General features: G+C 52.1%; 1 protein-coding gene across 1 annotated transcript; it reads left to right on the top strand.

Moving 5' to 3' along the window:
- The first annotated feature begins 3,995 nt into the window (after window positions 1–3,995).
- LOC144942918 (sodium/potassium-transporting ATPase subunit alpha-1-like) lies at window positions 3,996–23,423 on the top strand. The gene is made up of 21 exons (XM_078869939.1): window positions 3,996–4,022; window positions 10,690–10,791; window positions 11,532–11,591; window positions 12,947–13,150; window positions 14,175–14,288; window positions 15,937–16,071; window positions 16,600–16,717; window positions 16,960–17,228; window positions 17,938–18,136; window positions 18,295–18,404; window positions 19,071–19,205; window positions 19,332–19,524; window positions 20,181–20,356; window positions 20,462–20,598; window positions 20,884–21,034; window positions 21,176–21,344; window positions 21,566–21,720; window positions 21,869–21,992; window positions 22,554–22,699; window positions 22,889–23,019; window positions 23,280–23,423. Exons 1-21 carry the CDS (start codon window positions 4,011–4,013, stop codon window positions 23,383–23,385), a joined length of 2,946 nt encoding a protein of 981 aa, XP_078726065.1. The 5' UTR covers window positions 3,996–4,010; the 3' UTR covers window positions 23,386–23,423.
- Window positions 23,424–23,808: the final 385 nt, after the last annotated feature.

Genomic DNA, 23,808 nt, shown 5'->3' with positions numbered 1-23,808 from the left:
GTCACGTGCCGCCATCACGCGTCCACGCCCCCCCCCCCTCCTCGCCCCCCTCCCCCGGACGTCGTGGAGACTGCGCGGGGGTGAAGGGGCAGCAGCGGTCCCCCCTAGCCCCCCCCCGGTCCCCCCCAGCCCCCTCCCAGCCCCCCCCGGTTCCCCCCAGCCCCCCCCCCAGTCCCCCCCAGCCCCCTCCCCCCCGGCCCCCTCCCCCCCCAATTCAGAATCAGACTCAACAGTAAAGTCCCCCTCCCCCCCCATTCTATATTTGTTTATCTGATTTCTAGATGGTTGGTTTCTGCTGTCATTTCTGATTAGATTATTAGTATTGGTGTGATTTTAATGTTTTCATTGTTCTATTTCAATGTTGTCCATTTTGCAATTTAGTTGACCAAGGGGTCACTTTTGCCATCCCTGCTCTGTTGCGTTCTCATCTGGTTATGCAAACGAGAGCAGGCCTGTAGTATGAACACAAAGACGACAGCTTGTACAATGTACACCCATAGCCAAACATAGGCCAGTTGTACCCTAGCAGCCCACTTAGACCAGGATGACATTTCTCATTAAATTATTTAAATTGGAAAATCCCTTGACATGGAAAACCTCGTTTGCAAGGGTCTCGACTGTGTCAACTGATAAACCCAAAGGTATTATGCAATGCATTAATTGGATGAGAACATCTGGATATATAGAAAACCGCAGAGCTTGGGTCATTGTTGGCACAGGCTCACTGCCTGTCTGAATTCCAGCCTGTTTGTGGTATTCAGTGTTTTGGGATACAATTTGCACGGGCTACGCTGTATAATACGAAACAGTATTATCAGATTAATACCCAATTAGACCAGGCTTCTACTATTCCACCAATATTGTATTTCGATAAAAATCAGACCTCCCCTATGACTTAAGCGAGGCTTTCACCACTCACCCTATGCAGTCCATTTCTAATCAAACCATGCACCATACCAAACAAACACCATTGAAGCACAGACGTCCTCCCAGCTCTGCGCACATCAGCCCCTTGGCCTCGTGGATCAACGTTATCCAACACCATTGTATTAAGCTGGCAAACTCTGGACTGGTTTTGACCCGGGTCTCACAATCATAATAATGAATAAACTGTTGGGGCTCGACAGGCAATCCGTACAAGTGTCACACTTTCAAACATCAACAATGATAGTAGGCAGGTATGATCGATATAAATAATTGTTGACATCCTCCTGTCAATCCACTGCTGGATGAAGGCTTCCCATTGCTCTGATGGTCAGGACGGAGTTGATTGTCATACCCCACCACTCGCCATTGATATTAGCCACAGTCAGGAATCAACTCAGATAGCCAAACTCATAGTGCGGTACACTAACCACGGTGCCACTGCTTCATTATATACAAACATGTGATACAAGCTGGAACAAAAACAAACATCTATTTGAATGTATTTTGTCTTGGGTTCCTGTCAGTAATTTCATTTATATTCTTTTTTCGTAGGGCATTGTGAAAAGCAAGTTTATATTGTTTTATTAATGTTCGTCATAAATGAATGCAAAGGTTCCTCATCCAGCCCGATGATGTGGTTGACGCAGTGTGGATGTCAGCGATACCGCCACGATGTGCCTGGGTGGAGCGTTCATCGGCGACGTGCTTGGATGGTTCGGACTTCTCCACAGTCGCAGTCGGGCGATTCTTTGATCTTCAATTTATGGAACGTGCACGCGCATCTGCCGTGTCGTGTTCGAGCGCGGTTCAGCGTGGCCCGTAGTCGTCGTGGGAGAGAGAATCCCGGTACTTCCACCGTCGGATCGTGAATTATTTTTTTTGTTTGCCACGTCCATAGCCGCCCACGATTCAGAGCACCGAGTGGCGGTGACTTTATTTTCGGCTGCTGGAGCAGAGGCGCTTATCCAGAGCGGTTTCCTGGATTTTAGCCTTGGGCGTAGGGGTTCCTTTAGATCTTGATGGAGCGGCAGAGTGAAGTTCTTCGTTATCTTGTTGTATCATATTTAATTTCTATAGGATTGTACAATACAATTATATAAATTGGGATTTTATAAAGCATCTAAATGTCTACGAATCGCAAGACCCTGAACCACGGGAGCACGGATATTGATGTATGGCCAATGAGATGGCCTGAAGCACATCACTTGTCACAGAATGATGTGCTCGGAAATAGAACATTCGTCTCTTCAGCCTATTTATCATAATCCTTGTTCCACTGCCCTTTGGTTGTCCTTGCCCTGGCCTTGCCCCCACCTCCCTCCCCCCGTGTGTGCCATAGCTGCTGCCTCCTCGTCCCATTACTGGCAGCAGAACAATCCATCTCTTTCAAATAAGCCTTCTACCCGAGCGCGCGTTAGCTTTTCATGGCACACATCTGCCGGTTAGCACTGATCCACTTTCAGACGCATGTACACACTGGAACTTCCTGGACACACACAACGGAACCAGAATGGTTTGCAGCTTGCTTTTAGTTTTGTGTGGCGCAGACGTTCCCACGTTGGCCGAAAACAACATTCCGGTTTCTCTGTGATGTCTTATTTTCACAAATGCGATTACTTGTGATGCTTGCAGAGGCTGCATATATCCACGAGGTGGAAACCTTGCAACGCCACATCTACAGGGAAGTGTCTCCCTTGGCACTTTGCCGATGCTGCAGGCGTTCGCAACAGATTTAATACAGTGTAATATACAAGATGCAACACCCTGTCATCTTTTTACTCAATAATCGATCCGAGCCCGAGCAGCTGGTTATTTATTTTCATACTGGAATAATTCATTGATGTGAGACAGCAGGAGGTATGGGTGGCTACATCCAGGGAATGGCAGGCATTGGACTGAATGAATGCATTTCACCCTTGACCCCGTCGACTCGATCGAAATCAATGCCCCGAGATGGTGAGGGTCTTGGAGCAGTTAAACCCATTAGAGAGATTTAGTCGCCACCACACATTCACTGATACGCACATTGCATTTGCTCGCCGCTTCTACCGATCTGAGCAGCAAGCTGCCTATATGAAACCCTTTTACCGCATGTGCTGATTTACCAATCATATGGCGTTTTACGGTATACGTATATTAATGCATAACACATTTGACGCAGTTATAACATCGACAGCGCACCTTATAAACCGGTACGAGTGATAGGTTTGAATAATGTGCGTGTGCACATATTTGATCAAAATTCAAATTCAAAGCACACTCCGAGGGCAAAACTGGAGAAATATGCAAACACACACACAAACATACATACAAAGGAGCACACATTACGTGTTCATGAAAATACAAGTGTGGAATTCTGCTCAAACGTCCCCAGGTCTCCCTTGAAACATATGAAATTGTATTCTGATAGATTTTTACCTGGCATTTTAATTAAACTTCTTTACTTTGGAGGAAATATAATAGATTGCTCCACAGTGGCAATTTATCATCGCAATGTTGTTTAATCGATATTATTGTTAAATGTGCCATAACCCATTGATACTGTGACTATATGCAACGCTATGGGGTTATGTGTGTTGGGCGCACATGGCAGTGCAGCAAAACATCATTCGTTGTACTGAACTTATATGCTGGTCAATAGGCCGAGGGATAGATGTACTATCCCTCGGCCTATTCACCAACGCACTCTGTTACCAGTGTGGAGAATTATGGCCAAAATCACCCTCCTGACCCACGACGACGTGGGATCCAGGCTCTCATCCAGCAGTGGATTGACGAAGGTCTGCACAAATGCATACGACCTTCAAGGAAATATGTGAATGTCACGGAGCAGAACGAGTGGTACTGGGCCATTGGTCAGGCTTGTGAGAGAGGCGTGACCCAGCGCGCCGTGCCAGGTGAGAGCAAGCAGGTGAAGAGGGGGAGGCGCAGCTTCAGTGGCCACAGGGCATGCGAACAGAGTGCCAAGTCGGAGAGTGCGGGCTGAGAGCAGGAGGACAGAGGACCCGCTTGGACGCCTTGTCCACTCAACCTGCCTTCCCGTCCACCCGTCTCTCTGCTTGGGCATCGTCCTCGGCTTGACCATGGGGCGTGGGGTGAGTGCTGATGCCACTGCTTGTTGCCTGTCTTGTGAATAACGACTTTATTTAACAGGCAGCAATGTGGCTATAACCGACTTAAACCGGTCCTGGTGGTGATGGTGAAGCACCCGAGTTCCTGTGTGGAATAAATAAATAAAAGTTTCTTGTGTGGTACTGAGTCGGGGGACAGTGGTGCACAACATAAATAACAGACACCTAACACGTGTTCATGAAGCTGTACTCAAACAAGAAAACAAGCAGGCAACGTTTCGGGCAGTGACCCTTTCTCAGTCTCTCTGCTCTGCAGAAACACAATTCGCCTGAATTGTATCCTATTGTTAAAACACGTTGTTTGTCTCTTTAGAGGCAAGTGTTATTTACGACTGCGTTGAGTGTTGTGTTCCAAAACGAGGTGATCTGTTAATAAAAGAGCTTGATAGCCCATCGGATTCCTCCAGTCTAAATACAGATTTTAATTTTGTACTCAAAACTGTGATCGACACGGGTAAATACTTTACATAGCTCCCGCCCATATAATCTGGAATGAGGAAAGACACGTGCGGTTTTGGACTTCTTTTCAAACAACAGATGTGTGCTTGATTTGATTTCGTTTGATTGCGCTACAGAACGCTGCCTTGCGTGTCACCTGTGCCTACACACAAGGGAGCGGTGGCGCAGTGGTTAGCGCGCCGCGCGACAAAACCGAAGACCCGAGTTCGATTTCCTCTCACGGCCAACACCGGTGACGATTATCCAAACCGGTCCTGGGCCACCCCTAGGTCGACTCGGCCTCAAACGAGCACCTGGTGCGGTGTGTAGTAAACATCGCCACTCGAGAGACAAAGGCAGCCGGGCGTGGTATTGGCCACCCACCCCCTCGTGTGCCGTGCCGGCCTTCATAGGTGCTCGCTGACAGCACTTGCCCCTACAGTCTGTTGAGGCTACATGGGGCATCTTTTCGTCACGACACGCAACGAGGCGCACGCGTCACTCAATCCCCGTTATCGAAGCGAGAGACACGTGCTCGTATTGTCCAATCGTCGTCGTGCAGGTGCTCGAGCACGTCACACGTTGTGGATTGTTTAATATCGTTGAAGGAATCCCGAAGAGATTGTAAGCGGCATTACTGCTATAATTGACAACATCCAGAATGATTTATGCTTCTTTCTTTCTTATCAACAAGACACATCACAAAAGGGGCAGCTGGTGGAACCCTGACTTTTCTTGAAGAAGAAAAAACCAGTCGTGCAGGTTTTAAATGAAACCCAAATTCCCTTTCATGCCATCAGCCCCCCCCCCATCCTCTCCAATTCTTTCTCGTTCAAACATTTTTTTAAAAAACGAGGCCGGGGGGGGGTGAGAGTGGGGGGTGTGGGCACAGCCAGGCCGTGAAAGTGGCCGGGCGGTGTCTTCTCCTTCTCGCCAATGGTTCCCAGGCGGGTTATTGTTAAGATTACAGATGCACAGTGACCCATTAATTGGCAATGCTGTCATTAATTATTCTTGTCACACTGCACATTATATCGTAGTACTGTACTGGCAAACACTATTTAACATGTGCATTAACTCCTCTGAACTACTGCACTATAATTATATTGTCTTTCCAACTACCGCATTGGCTGCTGACTTTAATACGTTTCTTAATTGTTTCGTTTGGAGGAAGCACTGTGCATTTAGAGGGAGCCGTTGTCAGCATAATCACTCGTGTTTGCATTGAAGGGAGAAAAACGCAGACGCAAACATGCCACGACATTTGATCAACATCTGTTCGTCAAGAATTAGCAACGATGGTGGTGCCGGGACTCACCATGACACCACCCACAGAGACTGCTTCTGCCATGAGCTGGGTTATTCAAAGCCCTTCAAACCCACACAAACACCCGGTTATACGCGGAGCTATAATCCTACCATCAACAACACAAAACTTCCCATACACTCTTTACTGGTATTGGTCAAACATCCCAATGCTGGAAGACTACTTGCTAGATTATCTCAATTGGGATTGAATATGCATGTTGAACTTCTTTCACGTGGCCAACCGTGTTAATCGGAGGTGTGGGGGGAGGACAACACACAACAAATAAACAATATAGCAATATCGCTCTCCCTGTACTGCGAAAACTTTGGGGGAAACTTCAAGATAAATAATCTTGAGACACAATGGGGCTTCACTCGAATTCTGAGCCTGGATAGTGCTTGGATTGGGCGACTCGCTACTGTGCACAAGAAAGGTGTATCATACCTACCGCCACGTCGCCTTCAACCCGCACTCATCATCGAATCGGAGGTGAATTTTGCTTGAACACCCCTCGCGGCCCACAGGGCACCTAGAGGCTCGCATCCAGCCGTGGACTGACAGAACGGGCCGTACGTCGACTGCACAAGGGTACACGGGTGGCAGATCTACGAAATGTTGTGGAGTGGCAGTGCCCTGTCTGCACGAAGCAGTATTCTTTTAATTATAGATTTGAAGCTTTCGTGACTGCAAGGATTCATACTCTTAGGTTTTTTCGGTAAAGTCACGTAGGTAAAAAATGTAAATTAAAAATTACTAAAAGTAATAATATAAATAAAATAACCTAAGAGTATAGTATTCTTTTAATCATCACTGTACCATTAAAATCAAACGATTCTTCTTTACATTCTAGACATCAAGGTTGCTGTCTTTTAATCGGCACTCGGTCTATTACCACGACTGTGCATGACACAGCGATAGAGTTCAGCATAGTACCACCATCACCATCACATCTCGGGATACATCAACACAGTATCTGCCACCCAAACCACAGCCACTAATCCCACATAGGCCGGGACAGGTGGAAACCGCACCGCACAAATCCGAGAAATGCAGCGATCAACGTGTTCTTCATTGGTAGGCACAATTGGCCACTGTGTGCCTTTAATGTCCTGCTGGAGGAATGTCCGTGTGACTGCATACTTGCTGGCAGGGCTCCTGTAACCTGTAGAACTCGTTACCTGGAGATGTCTATCTCGATGCACAGCCCAGCGCTTCGAGCCAGCATTCTGTTTCCTTGGGGGCCCTGACTGCTGTGGACATGAGCGTTGCGTGCAGCTTACATATTCGCTTGGGTTTATTCACACTCGGACGCTACCACATCGGTGTCATAGTTCGCATGGTGGACTTGCAATCCAGCCAGCAGTATAAATGTGTTCACCAGCATTTAGTCGATCGAGATGTCGCTCATGGTGGGGTAAAATGTGGACGCTCCCACCTCTCCCAAGATGTCTAGCCTAGAGAGGGGTTTCTAGAGGTCCCTCTTCAGCCAGCAGTGGCGTGAGTGAGACATTGCAGGGCTGCGCTTTTACATTGGGCTTAAAACTTGTGTGGTACGATAGCTTTTGGAAGAAAAAAAACCGAGCCAGCCAAGCCAAAAGAACATCCTCACTGAGTGTTACACCATCGTGTTTATCTCTGCGAATCACCAACTCGTCGCTTGACTTTTCCTCGGAATTGCTAACTGATAATCAACCCCCTGATGGGATTACCAAGAGCGCCCAACCCTGTCATCCCCCTTTAATTAAACGGACGCAGGGTGGCTACCTATCACTCGGCAACAGGCACACGTATGTGTTCAGAATATAGAGGGCGATCCATTTATAGATACCCCCAACACAAATAACTAATATAATATCGAGAAATATATATATTTTTTTGTTATTTTGTTACTTGTTCTTTGTCTCACCAATAGCACATTTCCACAAAGCAATGTGCTAATAACTTTTTATAATTTTACTTTTAATATAAATCGGTTTATTATTTAGTGGTAATACGTCGTGATTATTGAAGGGGTTTGTTACTTTAAGTGAAACTATTCATATGCTAATTTAAAGCTGGTCATCAGAAAATATAAAAAATAATGAATTCCAATCAGGCCCCACATTGTAAATAAGTGCAACATCCATTCTCGTTAACTCTTATCTCTCTGGCTTATGTGCTATGAAGGAGAGCCATTGCCTGAAACGTCATCGCACGTATATATTTTGTTATTTCCAGGTCACAATGTTCTTGATGGATGAGTTGAGTTATTTTATTTTAAAGCCTCTGCACGTTTCCCACCAAGCTCGATGTGCTTATTAAATCTCTCCACTATCTTGTCGAAGACAGAGAGCCATCACTTTCACAACCTTTAATTAGCTGTTCACAATAGAATACGAAGGTGATTCGAAACCAGTGGGGTAACTATAAACGGATCGTCCTGCACGTGTACACTGTTTGTCCGCGGGTGCAACGGTGCAGTGGTTTGTGCCCGGCACCATGAACCCGGTGACCCGAGTCAGATTTCTGCTGGCCATGACTAGCATCAGTGGCGAGTAGGGTTGCCACCTTCACCACTGTGGACAAAACCCGGACAGATTCCTCAGTCAGCACGAAGTCTATTATCAAAACCGTGCAGTCTCCTGTCATAAAGTTCAATGGAATATTGCCACCATCACCACCACCAGACCTTGGGACAAATGAATTCTTGCCACCCGAACCCAAACACCGATTCCCGGACTGTACCGGGTCAGACTGTACTGGGTCAGACTGTACCGGGTCAGACTTGGGCAGGTGGCGACCCTCGCCGCGAGTGATATCTGAATAAGTCTTGCCCCCCCCCCACCCATTTCTTCAACCTGCACTGACCAGTGTGGTGAAGTATGGCCAAACAACCGCCACAACCAACACATTATCAGGCCTTCAGCCAAGCAGTGGCTTGACAAATCAAACGGCTGTAAGTTATACAGATTATTACGGTATTATATTACAGCTATTTCTTTGCTGGCGTGGCTACGTACGGTGCGAGAGACATTCAACATACATACGTACACTATGTCGACTCTGCGTAGAGAAGCTAGAAAGCTGTGTGGGGGTCACGTATCATTCATTTGCAGAGTTTCCATCTGCGCCTCGATTGGAAGGAAATCGACGAAGGCGGCCCTGAGTCAAGGGCACTCAAAAACACGTGGCCAGCGTCACAACGCCGTGACACGAAGGCCCCAAAACATAAAATCTGAGACGTGGATCTGTACATGCGCCACATTGATACGGTACAATTACACTTAAAAATCTGTCCGAGAAGCAGTAATTTTGCTCTTTGCATACCCGGAATGTGATGTGTACCGGTCGAATGAAGGCAACGCTTGCGGAGATGGCAAAGCCAGGATCTTGCGTAGGGAAAATATAAAAATAACACAAATCCTATTTTAATTCTTGGCAGTGGTTCACGCGATGCGATATGGGCCCAGCAACCTGAGTTGGAGTTCCGGCCACAGCCGACGATACCGACGGCGAGTGACATCTGAACTGGTCCAGGCGCCCGCCCCTCACCCTTCAGCAATGTGCACCGAACAGCGCGACAACAAATAAATAAATATGTAGACAACATCCCTCTTCCCCATATCTACTGATTAGATAGCGTCATAACGACTTTCTCCGGTGATGCTGTATCGACAGGCGTGCGCACGCGTAAATAACAACAGAAACTCAATGAATTCATGGGCTTTGAAAAAGGGCCATTGCACCAAACGTTCCCTATGATTAAAACAAAATAATTTCAAGGCCACAGTGTTGTGGACGAACCCGTTGAGGCTACTATTATCACTGTGCGTGATAAACTATGGGCAAACAGCCCACATGACTGATCCAGCGTGGCGAGACCGTGAGCAGGGCACTCGGTAGCCGTGTGCGGATCTCCCAGAGACAGCGGCGGAGTAAGCTCCGACCATCAGCACAGGGGGTGCGGCAATGGGTCAGGTGGGGCCCCAATATTTGATTCGTTTCTCATGGTGGCTGTCAAGGGGCCCCCCAACTCGTAGTTTTGGCCACTGGGTTGGGGGGCATGGCACCTCCAACTCTGCCCCTGCTCTAGTTACGCGACTGCGTAAGAGACCTCCACTAAACTTAGTGGATAGTCACCGACACCACGCGATACTCTTTGTACAGAGCCGAAGCTGTGGTGTGCATTGTCATCATGAAGGCCCCCCCAATACGGTGGAGGTTGGCCCCATAGAGACCTGATACCTGTACCCCCCTCCCCTCTCTGATGGCGTGGCAGGGTGAAGCCGGGTGGATAGCCTGTAGGATCCGCGATAAGGAACCAGTTTGGAGCTGATTTTGCCCTCCATTCCTCCTGCCAGCCGGTGTCTGCTGAGTAGTCATAGTGCGGCTGTTTGTACTGTGGTGCGTGTCGCGATGACGATGACGGAAGGCGTGCGGCGCGTGGATGTTAGAGATCTTCGAGTAGCGGCAGACGCGGGTTGGCGTTGACCTTCTCCAGTAGCTGGCGAGTTGCAACTTCTCGTTGGATGTGAGCGGCAGCAATGTTGCTCGGGACTGGAAGCCTTGGTAGAGGGGTCGGTCGAAGAGTTCCCGAGATGATGCGCACCAATAATTACAAAGGGACGTAATTACTGGAATCAATTAGACACGTTGTGAAAGCGTAGGCTTTTGCGACCAATATTATCCAGTTCATTCTACTGGCTAGCTTTTCAATGTACACACATTCCTCACACACCTGCCAAATTGTTCAAGGTGCAAAGCAGCAAACATTTTTGAGTGCTCTTGATTGCTCTATGTTTGTGTAAATGTGTGGCAATTTGAAAAACGTCTTGCCAGCTGTTGTCCACCGACTGTTTGCGCGCCCACCTCTGAGTCTGTGCGTCTGCGTGGGGGCGCGCTCAGCGTGGAGAGGATGAACCGCCCAACAAGGTCGAGGAGAAGCCCAATATGTTCTGCTGGAAGCGAAAGAGCAACATGGAAGAGCTGAAGAAAGAGGTGTCCTTGGTAAGCAGATCTTGTCGTGACTTAACACGTCGGCTTTCAATCTCACGACGATGGCCAATCGCTCGTCCGATACAGATTCATGATACTCTATTTGTAAACACATTATGTGTTTGTGACGTGTTTAACATTTGGATCGATGTATTGATTAGGGTTTTCACGGCTCGATGAATGAGAAATGTTCGTTAAAGCGGTGGAGAGGGCTGCTACTTGCTCCTTCGTGACGTTTCGCCGCCCCCGTTGGAAGATACTTCCTGTAGATGCCTCCAGCATGGGAGGAGGTGAAACGGCGCAAAGGAGAAGACAGTAGCGCTCCCCACGGCTATCTTGAAAGAGGAGCTTTCAAGACCATTTCTCATTTGGATCAATACTTGTAAGGGTTGCTGCCACAGTGGTGTAATGTTTTGCACGCTGCACTTGCAATCCGGAGGGCATTGTATCGCCAACATCCCATTAATGTAATGTTAGGCCAACGACGGCATGTGGTTGGAACCGTTGGGTCAACGTTCGGTCAACGTTTGTGAAAAGTTGGGGCAACGTCGGTACAACGATACACGTTTACAGGGATAGGCATTCACTTGACTAAACTTGACCCAGGGCGGAGGCAAATTGTTGGGACTCGGGAGGGACGGCAGTGTCGAATTTTGCAGTCCGGTGGGCCTGCCGGAAGAGTAGGCAGGCGACGCGCGATGAGGTCTGTGCATGTGCGCTGAGGTGGTGGTGGTGTTCGCTCTCGCTTGAAGGACGATCACAAGCTGTCGATGGACGAGTTGCACCACAAGTACGGGACCAATCTGCTTCGGGTGAGTACTGCGGCACGACCCGCATCGTCAACATCGTCTTCGTGCATCGTTTTTACCGCGACTCCCACGTTGTACACCTCCAGGCACTGGCGTAGAGGCGGGGGTATTTGCGATTTATGTTTTTGTCGTCGTCCGATCGCAGACCAAACAAATACGACGTTGAAACACGACGCGGAGTAGACACCGTACTGGGTTCCAGTTGGTGGCCACGCTGGTGGCCTGTAACCCGGCACTGTGGTGGTGGCGGCAGGCGGCAGCGAGGGTTGGTGGATCACCGCGCAAATGTTGCGAAACTCCCTTTCGTGTGGGCGTCGAAAAGCTACCGTACATTGGCTCGATAGGAGGTGGTATGGCAAATGCGGACTAATAACATTCGTCCTAATCTGTACAGGGATGGAGCGTTGTCTCCTCCATCACACGCATAGGTTTTCTCCAGGTGCTTCGGTTTCCTCCCACACATATAACCACTCACTGATTGGCTGGAAACATCTCGATCTACGCACCTCCGTGTGTTTGTTGATACGCGCTGTCGTGTGGTGCAGTTTGCATAAATTACGCTACTTTATAAACTCTCATCATTACTATACACAACAAACTGGATGAAACAAAATTGAAATTCTGAACTGCGCTTGGGATTACTCCCCTCCATGCCCACTTCATCTGAGTTATGCATACGCTATCTCCAAACGACGTCGTTAATTTAGCCTTTAAGTCGATGGGTTGTGCATGTTTTCCTATCAGGAGCTCAAGGTGGTGTGGTAATCACACCACGGTGAATACAAACGACAGCAAATGTAAATTTCTATCACCCAGGAGTCTCTAAAGTTTGTTTTCCCCAGTAACAGTCAAAACATCTTTACGGTCCTGCCATATGTAATAAACTAAACTATGTTTTATTTGACCAGATAAGGCCCACTGAGCTATAAAGCAATTTTTCAGAAGCAACCTTGCACAAATCATAGCCTAATGATGTGGCTTATCACCTGGAAATGTATTTCAGCCAAATTCTCTAAACACATGTTGATTCTAAATTTGGATGGAAAAACCGGAGGACTCGGAGAAAAATCCACGGGACCGCGGGGAGAACATGCAAACTACAAATATACAGCATCAGTTGGGATGGCACCCACGACCTCCCATATACCAGGCGAGGTAGTTAACATCTTCCCACTGCGGCGCCAAGCCTGATGGGGGCCTCTACAGGGCAGTGACCTTTGCGAGTCAAGGGTGAAAGGATTAACCGTCGCCCCCCTCCCCCACCTCTGCCAAAGCTGTCGTGTCACTGCCGTGCTCCGTGCTCACCGCATGTATTGTGCATTGATGCACATGCTCGTGTCCCCTCGCCCGTCCATCAGGGCCTGACGAACGTGCGAGCCGCGGAGATCTTCGCTCGAGACGGCCCCAACGCCCTGACCCCTCCCCCGACCACCCCAGAGTGGGTCAAGTTCTGCAAGCAGCTGTTTGGGGGCTTCTCGCTGCTGCTGTGGGTGGGAGCCATCCTGTGCTTCCTGGCCTACGGCATCCAGGCCGTCACTGAAGACGAGCCCTCCAACGACAACGTGAGCATAGAGCAGAGACGGTTCGTCCATTCGGTCCATTAAATTGCTCATGCAGCTGCTGATGGAAGAGCCTCCACTAGAATTCCTCTAGAGGGTGTCTTGCCCTCCTCTGCCATGGTTAGCCAGACTCTGAAGAGGACTCAACTACTTTATTGTGGTTGATTACTCGGGCCCTTTTAAAATGGCAGCCGTCCCCACAGTCCAGCCTCCTGAAAGCGGGGAATCCCGTATAAGCCACGCCCATCGTGATGCAAATGATGCCGATTTCATCACCAAAACCCCACCCAGCACCTCCCGTCCAGCGGCATATGTGGGTACAGAGGTGAAACTTGTTTTTATTCTACCCCCCCCAGCTGTTTTCGTGCTCATCCGATGAGTAATACAACCGATTGGTAAAATAAGGGACGGCCCGGCTACACACAGGTTCGATCATTTTCACCTGGCGTGCCTAGGAATGAACACACAACAAGCCGTGCACACTCTGGTATAGCCAACGGCAATACCAGAGTGTGCACCTGATGCACGCGTGGAGAATAAAAGACTCTCTTACTGTGCGGGACTGCGGCTACGAACCCCAAACCATGGACTATGTAACTTTGCACTGCCCCAAATACAAATTTGAAGGTGGTTGGGTGAGATGGTGGGTGGGTGAAATGGTGGGTGGGTGAGTGGGTGTGAGAGGAGTGGTAGTGTACTGGTTAGTGCACTGCACTTCGAACTCGGTGACACGAGTTCGATTCCCGCTCACAGCCAACACCGGTGACGAATATTTAAACAGGTCTTGGACCTCCCCTATGGTGTGGTGTGTAAACATCACCATTGGAGATACAAAGGTCACCGAGTGTGGTGCTAGGCATACCAACTCCCCGTGTGTCATGTTGGCCTTTATAGGTGCTCGCTAACAGCACTTTCCCCCAAAGCCTGGGACCTTTGTCTTTGTATAGGTGGGTGCTTACCAACAGCACTTGCCCACCAGTCGACATAGGCTACATGGGGGATCTTTGTCTTTGTTGTCCATGTGCAGTTGTACCTGGGGGTGGTGCTCTCGGCCGTGGTGATCATCACCGCCTGCTTCTCCTACTACCAGGAGAGCAAGAGCTCCCGCATCATGGACTCCTTCAAGAACATGGTCCCACAGGTCCTGAGCAGATACATACACCACACACACAAGTACAACAGCTCTCGTTCGCTACTCAAGTGATGGTGATGTCACAGTGGCGCTTGTGCCAGGCTACGTGCACTTTGAGGCCGTCACGTGAAGTGTGCACGGCTCGTTGCTGGCAGGAGGCCATGGGACAGACCCAAGGTGTTGAATGGGGTTGACTGACTGAGATGTGCTGGTCGATGCATCACGAATGCTCCCCGCTGTGTCATCACACAATGCCGTGTCACCACAAAGACTCCGGTTTTTAGGGCAAGTGCTGTTAGCGATTAGCACCTATGAAGGCTGGAATGACACACGAGGGGGTGGGTGGCCAGCACCATGTCCAGCAGCATTTGTCTCCATAAGTGTCGATGTTTACACACCGCACCAGGCAATCATTTGAGGCTAAGTCGACCTTGCGGAGGCCCAGGACCGGTTCAGATAATTGTAACCAATGTTGGCCATGAGCGGGAATCGAACTCGGGTCGCCGGCTCGTAGCACAGCGCGCTACCCGCTGTGCCTCCACTCCCCACGTACAGACACACACAGACATAGACACACACACAGACATAGACACACATATACACAGACACACACACAGACATAGACACACACACACAGACATAGACACACACACAGACATAGACACACATACACACAGACATAGACACATATACACACAGACATGCACAAACGCACCTCTAACAATTGCTAAAAAACAATAGACTACAATAAGATTGATATTGCACCTCCAGGGGCTGTACAAAACATTGGGATATGAGCATCACAGGCAAACAAAGAGATATATATATATTTGTAGTTACTCGTATATATATATATTTGTAGTTACTCGTATATATATATTTTTTTTAATAGAAGAGACAATCAATCATCGGCAGAGGAAATTCTCAAGTGTGGACTTGAACAGGTGCAGGGGTGACTGGGGAAGGAAGGGATTCCTAGGTGATGTAGAGCAGAGAATGAGCCCTCTCGCAATGAACGGAGGTCGACTGGGGACGTTCAGCAGCAGGCGTTGGTTGCCGGAGCAGCGGCGCGTGTGGGCGGGTAGCGCCCCACTTAGATACGCGCAGCTCTACCTGACATCTGCGTAGACTCTCGGAGTGACGGTTCAACATGCCGCACGACAGAAGCTTTCTGTTTCTGGCAGGCGGTTTGCTGTGCCCATATGCCACTTCACGAGGACTGGCTGTCTTTTACAAACAACGCGGTAATGCCACGCCTGGCCAGACGCCGGCTCGTTCGCCTAAGCTCCACGGGGACTGCTTCGCCGTTCTTAATCACGAGGCCTGGCTGCTCACAGCCGTGGACAGATGTAAGGTGTAGCCGCTTGCCGAGTGGCAAAGGGAAACTCGCTTCATCCCAGAACTGGGGTCTTGCCCTGCTGATGAGCAAGGCGAAACCGCCGCACACGAGCCGATTTCATCGCTCCACCCCCACAGTGGACATCTTCACCCCGTTGGCTGCAATGCCACCGTTAGTCTCAACCACTGACCGCCATCCTTGCTAGCGACGTTGTCCTGGCCAAGCCCACTTTGTTACCTCGGCGTGCTCAGGGTCGCACCACACGGCAGCAGGATCCCTTCGTCCCTGCGAATCAGTGTGCAATTGCCCTGTGCGCAGCAAGCGCTGGTGATCCGCGAGGGCGAGAAGGTGCAGCTCAATGTGGAGCAGGTGGTGCTGGGAGACCTGGTGGAGATCAAGAGCGGAGACCGCATCCCCGCCGACCTGCGCGTTGTGTCGTCCCACAGCTGCAAGGTACGCTGGGTAAAGGACAGAGGTCAAGCGTCTCGCCTCCATTAGTGATGCCTCGTGACCCGTAGAGAGGTGTGCAGAGTCACACAGAGGTACATTAAAGACAAGCCGCCACAGTAGTGCGACTGTGTATGTATGTTGAACTTCTTTCGCACCGTACGTAGCCAACCGCGCTAATCGGACGTGCGACTTTGACCATGCAACCAAACCATGGACCGCACAGCAAACCCACTGTGGTCTGCACTCCTTCAGTAGAGGAGGAGAAACAGCGAAACTACTCAAACTCTCTATCTGTTGAAGCCCTATCGCCGTGGGCAGCAGCAGACCCCCACATCGGCATTCAGCTCCTGAACACACTGCTGCTGCTGCCGTCGCCGTGCGCAAAGATAGATTGGGGCATGGCGGGATGGCGATCGTTGACGTCGCTCTGCTGTCTGAGTTGGGATCACACGCACGTGCCTCATAGGGTACACGGCGCCTCGCCGCGGCGCGTCTCACGCGGTGGTCGCCGTGCCCGCGTGACGCCCCCAGGTCGACAACTCCTCGCTGACTGGCGTGTCGGAGCCTCAGAGTCGCTCGCCCAACTTCACGCACGACAACCCGCTGGAGACTCGCAACATCGCCTTCTTCTCCACGGACTGCGTCGAGGGTGGGTGTCGTGATCGAGCGGGCGTCTGTGCACCTTTGCTCACGGGTGCTTTAGAGTCCGTAAAGTGGATTTCGATGGAAACCAATCTCATTGGGTTTGCTTCTCGGAAAGGCAGATTAGGGATTAAATATATAAGCAAGCAAAAGAAAATATGTTTAAATCGCCTCTCCTGGAGCCGACTTCTCGGCTGTCCGAGGGATTTAGGAGATTCCGGTGACTGAGCGCGAGCTGCTGTGCTGCAGGCACTGCTCGTGGGATCGTCATCAACACCGGTGACCGCACGGTCATGGGCCGTATCGCCACGCTGGCCTCCGGGCTCGAGGGCGGCCGCACTCCCATCAACATCGAGATCGAGCACTTCATGCACATCATCATGGGCGTGGCTGTCTTCCTCGGCGTCTCCTTCTTCATCCTGTCGCTCATCCTCGGATACAGCTGGCTGGAGGCCGTCATCTTCCTCATCGGCATCATCGTGGCCAACGTGCCCGAGGGTCTGCTGGCCACCGTCACCGTGAGTGTCGTTGCACGACCGCACCGCGGGGGGCCATGCCGAGCCAGCCCGGCCATGGCTCAAGAGGTGCCAGAGGTTGTTTTTTTCCCACTGCAGAACCCGAGCCGTGCCGCTGATGTCAAGAGCGCGATGAACGCGTGTGTGACGTCAGAATCGCATATTCAAGCATCCTGACTGATGCGACATATGTCAAAAATTATAGACCGTGCTTTTGGCTCTGTTTGGCTCTGAGACAGATTCAGATGTCTTGAAGCTCTGGCTCAGCTCAGCAAATGGCCAGGAAAAAAATAACACCTGTACCACGAATGGAAATGTTGTGTCAGAGACGCCACGTTGTAAGCACTTGTGTTTAGTCACCAGAGTGAAATTCACAGCAGCAGGAGAGGGGAAATTTTCTAATCGCATGCACGTGTTTGTGTGTGCGCACGTTGTATGTGTGTGAACGTGGGGAGGGGGAGTGTATTGGTTAGCATGCTGTGCTACGAGACCTGGCGACCCGAGTTCGAGTCTCACCCACGGATAATAACAGTGTCGAATATTTGAACCGGTTCATGGCCTTCCCTAGACAAAGGCGGACGGGCATGGTGCTGGCCATTCACCCGCTCATGTGCCGTGCCGGCCTTCACTAGTTGTTCACTCACAGCACTTGCCCCAACAGTGTGTTAGAGACTATATGGGGGATCTTTGTCCATTGCTTGTGCGCTCGCAGGTCTGCCTGACGCTGACGGCCAAGCGCATGGCCAAGAAGAACTGCCTGGTGAAGAACCTGGAGGCCGTGGAGACGCTGGGCTCCACCTCCACCATCTGCTCCGACAAGACGGGCACCCTCACGCAGAACCGCATGACGGTGGCGCACATGTGGTTCGACAACCAGATCCACGAGGCGGACACCACGGAGGACCAGTCTGGTGAGAGAGCGTGCGGACGTAGGGCGCCGTCGCTGTCAGGCGTGACGGGCGGGAGGGTGCTCCTTCTTCGGGAGGCCACTCTGCCTGCAGTGGCGTGAGCGTGAGCGAGCAATTGCAGGGTTGCACCTGTACCACCCGCGATGTTTCCTCCACGACAGGAACGGCGTTCGACAGGAGCTCCCCGACGTGGAGCGCCCTGGCGCGCGTGGCGGCGCTGTGCAACCGCGCCGTCTTCCAGGCGGGCCAGGAGAGCAGGGCCGTGCTCAAGGTGGGTGACCGCCCCTCTGCTCACCGCTTCGCTTCACTACCCCTCCCCGCTCTTTCCCTCTCTCTCTCTCAGCTCAAAAATGTGTCAGAAGGGTGGGGTTTTTGTTTTTGGCCATTGATGCCTTGATACTCCTTTTCCACTGGCAAATCCGAGCTACGCCAGAGCCGTGCCGTGCCAGGCCGTCACGGCTTAGGAGGTGCCAGGTTGTTTACCACTGACATCGCGTGACGATGACGACCGCTACCCACCAGAAACCAAAGCACGACCGACTTTTAGGGGGCACAAGAATAACTCGCGTGAACGGGAGACGCACGTTGTTAGAGACAGCAGTGCACGATGGAAGATCACAACATGATCATTGCCTTTATATGCAAGAAAAACAATGTAACTAAACAATGAATAATTATTGACGTTTAGATACGTTTCATATTGTACAACACTCGATCTTTCTTGTCCAAACAAGCGGCCGAAATAAACACGCTGTTGGGAAAACCTATTATCAACTTGGTTCTCTTGAGAGGAAAACAAATTTGCGGCTTCTGAAACGTTTAGCTGTGTGGGCTGCTGGGCCTACTCAATGGCTCTGAGAGAGAAAGTCGGTCAGGCGTGAGTGCTGGGCGTGTGTGCATGTGTGGGCGCACGTGCGTGTGTGTGCGTGCATCGCAGCGCAACGTGGTTGGCGACGCGTCCGAGTCGGCGCTGCTGCGGTGCGTGGAGCTGTGCGTAGGAAACGTGCGCGACATGCGCAGCAGGAACCAGAAGGTGGCCGAGATTCCCTTCGACTCGACCATCAAGTACCAGGTACCTGCACATGCAGAGACACAGGTGCCCCCGTACAGCCTTTAATAGGCCGTTCGCTCACAGCACTTGCCCCAATAGCCTGTTTAAAGCTATTCCGGGGGTCTTTTGTCTCTGCGTGCGTGCCAGCTGTCCATCCACGAGTCGGATGAACCAAACGACCCGCGCTACCTGCTGGTCATGAAGGGCGCCCCGGAGCGCATCCTCGACCGTTGCTCCTCCATCATCATCGAGGGTCGGGAGGAATCTCTGGACGAGGAGCTGGAGGAGGCCTTCCAGAACGCCTACCTCGAGCTGGGCGGGCTGGGCGAGCGCGTGCTGGGTGAGTGGTCGCCGACCGCCGCGTGGGCAGCGACGCGACCCAGTGGCGGTGGCGGCGGCGTGTTTGCTCACCACGGGTTTGGTTCTGGCGGCCGCCCAGATAAATACTGCGGTGTTGATGGCGGTGGTGTGTGAATCGTCGAAAGAACATTGGCGTCGTGTGCCGGAAACACGGTCCAGATTCGATATATTTAACCGCAAATCACTCAATTGGAATCTACGGAGAAATTGTCGCCACCCCCTCCCCCCTGCTGTGAAGATGTGGGCAGGACCCTCCTGAAAAAGAGTCATGAGACTCAGTGAGGCTCTCCTGGGTGAACAAGCAGAATATTAACTCTAGAAGCCCTTCCTCTGGATGAAATCCTGTGACCCTCACCTGACCCTGTGGCCAATCACCACTAATCTGATGCTCGCCACTCTTCCGAGTCTCCTCCCTCCCTTTGCCACTGTGAAGCAAGCTGCGCAGAATTTTTGGTTAATTTGGCCGCAGCAGTATTCACCAGGGCGGCCGCCGGGCTCGAACCACGAAATCTCCTATGAGCGGCTCATGCGCGTGCTCCCAGGCGCTCGCTGGAGGCTGCCGCTGGGCCGCGCCCTCCGCGGCTTGACTGAGTTGGCTGACGGCCGACCGTGGGTAACGCTCATTGTGCCTCGCAGGGCTGTGCCAACTCCGCCTCCCGGTCGACCAGTTCCCCAGGGGGTACGCTTTCGACACGGAGAACATCAACTTCCCCATGGAGGACATGTGCCTGGTTGGCCTCATGTCCATGATCGATCCTCCTCGTGCCACCGTGCCCGACGCCGTGGGCAAGTGTCGCTCGGCTGGAATCAAGGTGAGATTCCAATTGGCGCGCGGTTTTATTCACAGTGCACGATGATCTTCTTAAATTTTCTGCCCAACGGCTGATTATGGTGATGATGCTTTGTGTGGATTCCAGGTCATTATGGCAACAGGAGACCATCCCATCACCGCCAAGGCCATCGCCAAGAGCGTTGGCATCATCTCTGAGGGCAACGAGACGGTAGAGGACATTGCAGCGCGACTCAACATCCCTGTAAACCAGGTGGACCCAAGGTGAGGATAACATCTCTCCCATCGCTATCGTCTCACATCCACCAAAATCATCTCCACCATGACCATCATCTCACGTCCGCCAGCATCACCCTCGCATCCACCTTCATCGTCCCCACCGACATCTTTACGTTACAAATATGGGCAATTGACGGGGTCACTCGCATGCATTCCGGCCAGCACTCTCTCACCGGCCAACGCGCGGGGCACTCGCTAGACTGTGGTCCCCACGTGGCCTCCTCGGCCTTCTGATGCTGCGCTCTGCAAACATCCTCCCGTGCTGCTCAGAGACGCGAAGGCGTGCGTGGTGCACGGCTCGGACCTCAAGAACATGACGGAGACTCAGCTGGACGACATCCTGAAGAACCACACGGAGATCGTGTTCGCTCGCACCTCCCCCCAGCAGAAGCTCATCATCGTGGAGGGCTGCCAGAGACAGGTGCTCACACGTGCACACAGACGCCATGCTGCACCAAGTAAAACCAGAGCCTCTGGCACCAACAGCTGGGCATAGCGGCCGATTCTGGGATTTGTTAACACGCGTGTGTGTGTGTGCGTGTCTCTCCGTGTTTGCCTACAGGGTGCAATTGTGGCTGTGACGGGAGATGGTGTGAACGACTCCCTGGCGCTCAAGAAGGCCGACATCGGCATCGCCATGGGTATCGCGGGCTCTGATGTGTCCAAGCAGGCGGCCGACATGATCCTGCTCGATGACAACTTTGCCTCCATCGTCACCGGCGTGGAAGAGGGTGAGTGACCCTCGAGTTTCATCGTCATCAGAATCATCTTTGGTGTCATCACTACCACCATTGCCTCCTTTGCCACTGGTGGTACCGGCTGTCATGCTGTGTCGAGTTGTCGGATGTTGGTGGCTCTCCAGCGATCGTCTCCGGGTGGAGAGATGCAGTTCCTGCGCATTGCGAGTGCACAGCGGGGCCAATGCCAGCGCTGACCGTTGTTCGTCTTTCAGGACGACTGATCTTCGACAACCTCAAGAAGTCGATCGCCTACACGCTGACGAGTAACATCCCCGAGATCACGCCCTTCCTCTTCTTCATCCTGTGCAACATCCCCCTCCCGCTGGGCACCGTCACAATCCTGTGCATCGACCTGGGCACCGACATGGTGAGCAGTGGCCCCCGCGGCGCCAGCGCGCACGGCAGCGCATCTCGACGCCGGCGGTGGCATCTTGGCATCTCCGGAGCTGCGCGGACGTTGACGCCCGACCCCGGAGCCCGACCCTAACCGCGACGCGTTTGACGTGGTGATGCAGGTGCCCGCCATCTCCCTGGCGTACGAGGCGGCGGAGAGCGACATCATGAAGCGGCAGCCGAGGAACGTGCGCGTCGACAAACTGGTGAACGAGCGGCTAATCAGCATCGCCTACGGGCAGATCGGTACGCGGGCACATGACCCTAGCTTCTGCGCCTCGCGACGCACGCACGCACGCACGGTCACCGCTACCAGTGGCCACCGCAGCCCCACGATACAGAGGGAGCAGCGATGCAGGGACTCGCCATCGTCCGATTAGCACAGTTGGCTACGTACGGTGCAACAAAAATTCAACCCACAGAAGTACATCGTCAGCCGTGGTCTTCGCATCACCTCCACGTCGTTTTACATGGCAGTTACATTTATCGGTATGCTGCAGTGATGCCTTGGTTACCACACTAGACTTGCAACCCAAGATGTTGCTGGTTCGATATACTGGCAGCTGAAACATCGATCACTTTTCTTAATTCCCCTCCGACCTCTGTCCACTCAGTCGTATAAATGGGAACACCACAATCAGCTGGCTGCATGTGGTGGGGTAAACCGGTGTGCAAGATTAGGCAAAATATCCTCTGGAGGGGCTCTCTAGAGCTCCATCACTTGGGGCCTTCCGCCAGCAGTGGCGTGAGTGACCAATTGCAGGATTGCACTTTGCGGTCTGCTGTGTGCACGTTTGTTGGTCCCAGGCATGATCCAGGCCCTGGGAGGATTCTTCACCTACTTTGTGATCATGGCCGAGAACGGGTTCCTGCCGTCCAAACTCATGGGGCTCCGCATCGAATGGAACACGAGGTCACAGAACGAGCTGGAGGACAGCTACGGCCAGGAGTGGGTGAGAGTCCGCGCGCCACTCGAGCCTCTCCAAGGATGTGTATGCGCAAGGGCAGACGTGCGGTAGACTGTGCTCGCATGTGTGTGTGTGTGCGTGCTTGTGTCTGCTCGCTAACAAAACTTTCCCCAACAGTCTATTAGCGCTATATGGGGGATATTTGTCCATATTGCACATGCCCGCGTGTTCCAGACATACGAGCAGCGCAAGATCGTGGAGTACACCTGCCACACCTCGTTCTTCGTGAGCATCGTCGTGGTGCAGTGGGCCGATCTCATCATCTGCAAGACGAGACGCAACTCCGTGTTCCAGCAGGGCATGAAGTGAGTGCCGCCTCGGCTCTCGCGCGGATGCTTGTAAACGCGGCGCTCCTTCGTGCGACCGCACCACTGTCATCGCGATTGGTCGATTAACGAAGTCGCGCGGCCTGTCCGGCGTCAAGCGGAGTTGGAGTCGGGCGGCGGGGCCCTCGCGCGACGTCCGCTCCGCGGCCCCCATGGACCGGCCCTGCCGCCCCTCTCGGCCCGGCGGGCACGGCCGTGAGGGAGGCTCCCTGCTGACGGCTGCTCTGTCACCCTCCCAGGAACAAGGTGCTGATATTTGGGCTGTTTGAGGAGACCGCCCTGGCCGCCTTCCTCTCCTACTGCCCGGGCATGGACGTGGCCCTGCGCATGTACCCGCTCAAGTGAGGGCCAACCCACCCACTCGCTCGCTCACTCGTCTGTTCATAAGCCAGCGTTGTACCTTTCATGGTCATTACCATCATCGTCAACCGTGACCAATCCGCTGCTCGATGACTTTCTCACCAAACCGTCTCCATCCACCTCGCACCATTCCTCTACACAAGCCGATTTTCATCGTTCCATCTCTTCGCAGCGACGTTCCATTCCTTAGCCACCACTCCGTCGATATCCTCGACCATCAGCCATCGTCCCCGCCAGCGAGGGCCTGCAAGTGACGCACGGCTTCTGTCTTGCTCGCTGGTGTCCCACTCGTCGGCCCGTACCACCCGAGTCTGTCCAGTAGGTGGTAAGGCGCGGATTCAGAGGCCAAGGCGTTGGGATGGCGCTTATGAGAATCCTGGGTTCGAAGCCAAGAAGCTGCCTTGTGAC

Source organism: Lampetra fluviatilis, chromosome 29 (genome assembly GCF_964198595.1).
Source record: "Lampetra fluviatilis chromosome 29, kcLamFluv1.1, whole genome shotgun sequence".
NCBI lineage: Eukaryota > Metazoa > Chordata > Hyperoartia > Petromyzontiformes > Petromyzontidae > Lampetra > Lampetra fluviatilis.
The sequence above is the reverse complement of the archived record's forward strand: the minus strand, read 5'-3'. Positions and strand labels throughout refer to the sequence as shown.

Bases quoted from the DNA above. Each gene is read 5' to 3' on its own strand.
- LOC144942918 (XM_078869939.1), top strand. The intron at 10,792-11,531 runs GTAAGCAGATCT...TCTCGCTTGAAG, and splicing joins TGAAGAAAGAGGTGTCCTTG to GACGATCACAAGCTGTCGAT. The intron at 23,020-23,279 runs GTGAGTGCCGCC...TCACCCTCCCAG, and splicing joins GTGTTCCAGCAGGGCATGAA to GAACAAGGTGCTGATATTTG.